The sequence below is a fragment of the Diachasma alloeum genome, unplaced genomic scaffold, assembly GCF_001412515.2.
Source record: "Diachasma alloeum isolate Michigan unplaced genomic scaffold, Dall2.0 Dall_scaffold_00711, whole genome shotgun sequence".
In the NCBI taxonomy this organism is placed as follows: domain Eukaryota; kingdom Metazoa; phylum Arthropoda; class Insecta; order Hymenoptera; family Braconidae; genus Diachasma; species Diachasma alloeum.
In genome coordinates this window covers 24,225-30,235 of record NW_021680842.1, presented here as the reverse complement: position 1 = coordinate 30,235, position 6,011 = coordinate 24,225, and the positions used below count along the sequence as shown (strand labels likewise).

The 6,011-nt window shown below is 36.6% G+C and overlaps 1 protein-coding gene across 1 annotated transcript; it reads right to left on the bottom strand.

Moving 5' to 3' along the window:
• Positions 1-982: 982 nt before the first annotated feature.
• On the bottom strand, positions 983-4,953 carry LOC107044295. The gene is made up of 2 exons (XM_015266107.1): positions 4,661-4,953; positions 983-3,774 (listed from the first exon to the last, which is right to left on the bottom strand). The coding sequence occupies exon 2, from the start codon at positions 3,675-3,677 to the stop codon at positions 1,785-1,787; it is 1,893 nt and encodes a 630-aa protein (XP_015121593.1). The 5' UTR covers positions 3,678-3,774; positions 4,661-4,953; the 3' UTR covers positions 983-1,784.
• Positions 4,954-6,011: the final 1,058 nt, after the last annotated feature.

The following is a 6,011-nucleotide window of genomic DNA, read 5'->3' as shown; positions in this document are numbered from 1 at the left end:
ATAGGCGAAGATTTTGTCAATGGATTATTCGATTGAAATTTAGCATCACATTTTCCTTTTTGTCCCTCTGGCTCTCCCCCTGGGCCTTGCTGTGGACTTTGCTGTTTCATTTGCTTTTCAATTAATCCATTGCAAAATTGTCATCCGTCAAAACTTCTCAATAGTTTTTCACTCTACGAAATGGAAAATTATTATTCTCATCGATACTCCCAAACAAAAAAAAGTTAATAAAAAAAATGTGGGATACTCGGGAATGTTGGACGGGTTGATGAAATTATAACACGCGTTATAACGGTAGAAATCGAATGGAATTTATTCACAGCGAATGTGTCGATGTTTACACCTTGAGAGCTATCACGAATCTGTCTCTCGCGACGATATAGGCAATTAGATCATCCGATCGAGGGTGCCCGAAATATGACGAATCGTCACGAGGTGACGTAGTCAGGTATTCGGCTGCTAAGCCGGTGCGAATACAATATAGTGAAATAATTCGAACGATAAATAAGTAGCTTCGCTACAAAAAATATTTAATAAATTTTTTTTTTGCTTGAATTGCGCCAAACAGTCGTTTTTTTGACTGTTTTATTTGGCTCCACTCTCCCCTAGATTGCTGGATTTCTTTTGATGCTGGAGGAATTGTTTGCAAAAAAAGGTTCCTTCCTATTTTTTATGTCACTTGCTCAGTTCTTAGTCCACCGTCTAATTAACAAAGATTGGTTATTTAATCGAAATGATTGTGTTGTATACAAATTGTTGAAAAATCCCGATAATGAGGGGTTTTTGGAAAACATCTCAATGAAATGAAATTTTGATTTCGATTTTTCCATGCCAATAATTTTGTGAAAATTATTCCTATAGAAATTAGTTCCAAGTTTTTTTCACTTTTTTCACATATCCCTCTCTCAAAGCCAATTGACTATTTTTTTCGAATTTTTTCATTTCCATAGAAACTAGCAAAAAAAACTGATAGAACTCACAGTAAAATTGTTAGGATTTTCTATTTTTTTCTTCACATGTTTACATTTACAGCCTGGAATCTAAATCATTTAAGATAATTCCGAAATATCTCCATTCATGAAAATGAACTGAAATTTATCGAACTCCTCCACAGTTACATATTAGAATATAGCATTCGTCCAAAATAAAACGGGGGATGAAATTCCTTCTTGTCCACATCTGCAGGGAAAAAAGCAACTCCACTAATATAATTTCACAACAGAAATTGTTCATTTCAGTTGCTCCCGTTTTATCTAAACACCTAATAAACAATCAATTATTTCACTGTGATGAGTTCATAATGTATTAATGACTGAATTATCTCGTTAAAGAGATAATTTTTTTATGACTAAAAATTTCCCTGCGAAAAAGCTCTTCATCACCGAAATATTTTCAAAACTGAGGGAAACACCAAAGTATTTGACTTTGCTTCATGGTAAATAGATCTGTATACATTTGATAAAATTTCGACGATTTGAAATAATTTCAAGGTATCTCTTACGCATCGGAATGATCACAACTTTATCAATCTCCCATCGTTATTTCAAGAGATGTCAGAGAATCGCTAAATTCCGTCTATTAAATATTTTCCATACTTCACTAAACAATTAATTCTCCATTCATATTAGTGTATATATTCAATATTTCTGATTCATAGATGAAAAGACTACTGTTTACCACAATTTAATTCTATCCACATATCTATCATTTGACATTAAAACAGTAGTTGTCAATGAATTCTGAAATAATATTATGTACAGAAAATTCACTCCAATTAAGGAAAATCAATGGAAGCGAAAGTGATGGTAGCGCTGCATGAACAGTCGCCTGTTCTCCTCCATCCTATTCTGCAGCTCGACTTCCTCTGCTTTGATGGTCTCAGTAGTCTGAGTTCTTAGTCTATCTACTTCCTCCTGTGTGAACTGACAGCAGTCCAAAAGTTCCTTGAATTTAATCTCATTAGATCTTCGAAGAAGCCGCACCAAGATTCGTAAAAATTTAGGGCTACGCTGGAGTTGAGTCCTCAAAGTTTCTCTGTCTCTCTCCTCATAAAGAAACCACCTGAAGAAAATGTCACTCTCCCTCTTGGCCTGTGGGATAGACTCATTTTCCCTCCAAATGTCGCAAATAATCGAACTGCACGTCGCACTAGCCTTGGCAAAATTTTTAAATTTTATTCTGTCCTCTGGAGTACTAAACTGCCAATTCAAATACTTATCAGCCGAGCAGTACTGACATTTCAGAATAAAATACTCACAAATATGACATGAATCAATTTTATTCTTGAAACTGACTCTCTCTTCATCAGTGTATAATACCTCCTCCATGATCTTCTCAACAACATTGTAATTTTTTTCGATGATGAGATAGTAATAGTAATCCTTACCATCATCTAGCAGTTGTTGCCTGTGCTCCTTCAAATCAGGATCATTGATAACGTACTTGGTGAACGTTATGTCCTTCATTATTCTCAGACATTTATCAAAGAACAACCAGCAGTCCTTAACCACCCCTTTCTTGAGCGCCAGTGGTGCTTTATCCCAAGTCTCAAACAAAATGCATTGAGTGGTAGTGTCTTTAATCCCTCGTAATTCATATTCATCCAGAATAGCCTCCACAATAGCCTTTATCAGTGCTTTGAAATCACGAGTGGAGAAGAACTCCCAAGTTTGTTCAAGTGTAGGAATAAATAGTGCCTGCCAAGGCCAATTAGTCAACAACATCTTGAGTATATCATCCTTATGTCTTCTCAATAATTCATTTCTCTGTGTAGTCGTCATCTTCTGCATCAGAAACACTAGAATATCAATGTACCTCCTGGTGTAATCCTCCTCAGTGGATTCGACACTGCGAAGTATCTTATCACTCAATAAAATTTCCGTTGTTTCCACCAAATTTCTGCTCTTCTCATCGTCGCTGAGTTGATGATAAAAATACTTGACAGCAACGTCGTATCCACCGATGGCAGACAATCTAAAGGTATTCGCCTTAGCGGAGTGCTTGAAGTCATAAATTTCGTCGTAATTGTGGGGTGATGAGGACTTGATGAATAAGTGGGATTTTCTGTCTGATATGTACCATCTCCAATAGACTAACAAGTGGACATTGCACTCGTCTCCGATGTTCCATCGACTCTTCCAAGATATGGCGTCTCTGTCCTCCAAGGAAGACTTTTTCCAAAGACTCTCTATGTCCTCCTCGAGACAGTAGTTACAAGCCTCCTCATACATGTAAGGAATATCAGTGATTTTTCCATCGACACATAATGACTTGAATATTTTCACTGCATCTATGGTTCCGTAATTTGTCCAGAAAATATTGTCCAGGTAGTGCTCAAGTGCTGGAATCCTGTGTCTCGATCCTTCAAGTTTCTCTGTGATGTACTTCAGCCATTCTATCATTCGATCTCCAATGGAGGTTATCATGTACGTCATCTCGTCTTTCATTGAGTCTGGGAGGAGTCTCTGTTGTCGAACATTCTCCAGTATCTCACAGGTCCAGTCAATCTTCTCTTCAGCTTCTCTTCGACAAATTGTGTAGCTGTCGTGCTTCAAGAAGAAATCTTTTATTTTAGTTTTTATTTGGTGCTGCTCCCAGCAATTTATCGCTGTCTGTACCATCGCAATTTGTCGCAGGTTTAATTCCAATTTGTAAGGTGATGACATGGTTGATATCATTTGGCGATCAGTGGATCATAAGTTGGAGGTAAGATCGGTGGATTGTCGGTTCAATTCGACATTTCGTTGCACTTCGACATTTTCTTGTTTACATAACCTTTAACAGAAGATGTAAAGCGGTAAGTGGATTATTGTTGTTTTCACAGGGCTGAAGAGGAATTCTCACGCACGAAAAAATTTAATAGAAAAACCAAGCGAATTCGTTAGAAAATTCTATTGGATTGCTATGGAACTGTCTATTAGTTTTTGGCCGATTCTATTGAAATGTTTAATAGAAACTATTCAATAGAGAAAGTAAAAAAAAAATGCTGAAACGAAAACTGTAAATCTACTACAGACAGTGTAAATAAATCATGTAAATTTTCGCACTTTCAACAATAAAAAAAATATAGGGGAGGGTAGGGTAAAATGGGCACTTAGACTTTTTGAAAATGATTCATAACTCAGAAACAAATGTAACAATAGAGCTCAGTTTAGGCTCATCACAAAGGAAAAGAATTGTTCTTTGTATTGAAAAAAAAAATTATTAAATTTCATCAACATTTCAATCCGTCACTAATATTTTTAAAAAAGTCAAAAGTGTCCATTGTACCCCAACCTCCCCTATAAAAAGTCAATAGAATTCGATTTTTCTATATAACTTATTCTCTTCAGAAATTTTCTGTAGAATTTCGTCAGCTCAAATTTTCGAAGGTTTTTTCATTCTATTTTAATTTTTTCCCCATCAAAAAAATCAAACAAAAAAACTTAGAAAATTTGAGTCGAGGAAATTCTATTGACAATATTTCAATGAAATAAATTGTATAGAAAAATCGAATTCTTTTGATTTTTTCTATAGAATATGTTCTATTGAACATTTCAATAGAATCGGCCAAAAACTAATAGAAAGTTTAATAGAAATTTAATGGAACTGTCTAGCGAATTCGGTAGGTTTTTCTATTAAATTTTTTCATCCGTGCTAGCAACTTTTCAGCTCAACTTACCGGATAATTACTCGGGCTTACTGAAGTAAGTTTTCGGTATGTACACGATAAATCGCGGAAGAGAGTTGACATATTCCGTTGATGATTCAGTGCAATATATTTTCTCCAAGATGTGTTATTTGTTGACTTTTGTGGAGATTTTACACTCCCATGCTCGTGTGGGGGTATTTTCGTGGAGAGAGGAGCCGAATGTCAGTTTGTAACACTTTTGGGGGAGTGGAGCAGAGGAAAATTACCTATGTTAAGTGAGTTTTGATTCAGGTAATTTTACACACACTCCGACTCCGAGCCGAGTTCCTCGGCTTCTGCTGTTGGGCGCAACCGGGTAGTGATGAGAAACACTGTGTGCTTCTTATCGATGATGAAAATTGCGGTTTTATCGACCGCAGTTGGCATGGAGGGAATTGAAAATACGTACGTGAGTCCGTCAGTATGACATAGTAAGGTATGATACAGGGAGGTATGGTGAAGCTTTGATGTCGCCGACACCGAAACAGGGGACAAGTTCCAACGGAAGCCGCGCGCGGCGCTGTTGCCTCCCTTCCCCTCACGCGGATTAGATCTCCCACCACACGCTGATTTTACTTGCGTCGCGAGTTCAAATCCGCGTCAAATCAATTTTTTTTTTTTTCATGAGAGAAATAGTATATTTCGTAACGAGTGCAAAAAAGTGGTTTTTGGCGAGTGGGAGGTTTATAACACGAGCCGAAGGTGAGTGATATAATTTCACGAGCCAAAAACCACTTTTTTCACGAGTTACGAACAAAATTTTTCATTACAATGTGTCGGAAAGTTACTTACAGTAACTGTTCCGATACAGCGTGATGAAAATAAAATTTTGTGTTCAATCGAGAGGAACAGGATTAAAAAATGTTGAGATGAAAACTATATGATTCTCAGCAAATAGTTCTATGGGATCGAGCGATAAAGATTGACTGAGAGTCATGTCGACTAGACGATTGAAATACTAATTAGAAGGAAGAATAATTAACATCAGAAGTCCATTTAATTAATTATTCCTCTTCTCTTCAGTGAAGCTTAATAGGGAAGAATTTGGAGGGATGGGATTACGATAATGAGGATCCCAGTTTGAACTATGTTTTTTAATGTTTTCTTCTATGAACAAGTTTTGAAAAAGATACGAGGGTCATAATGGTCACGAGGGGTGAAATAAATGAGGTACAAGGGGTTTCAAGAGCCACAAAAGAAAAAAAAAGTCGCAACTATTCACTTATGCACCTCATACAAATAATAATCGTTCTTTGACACTTGATCACTCGGTAGCAAATCACCGCTTTTTTCCAGCCATTGTCGTCGCTTCTCAATTTTTTTCACACTGGGAAGGGAGAAA

Coding starts and splice junctions, on each gene's coding strand:
- LOC107044295 (XM_015266107.1), bottom strand. CDS start 3,677: ATGATATCAACCATGTCATCACCTTACAAATTGGAATTAAACCTGCGA.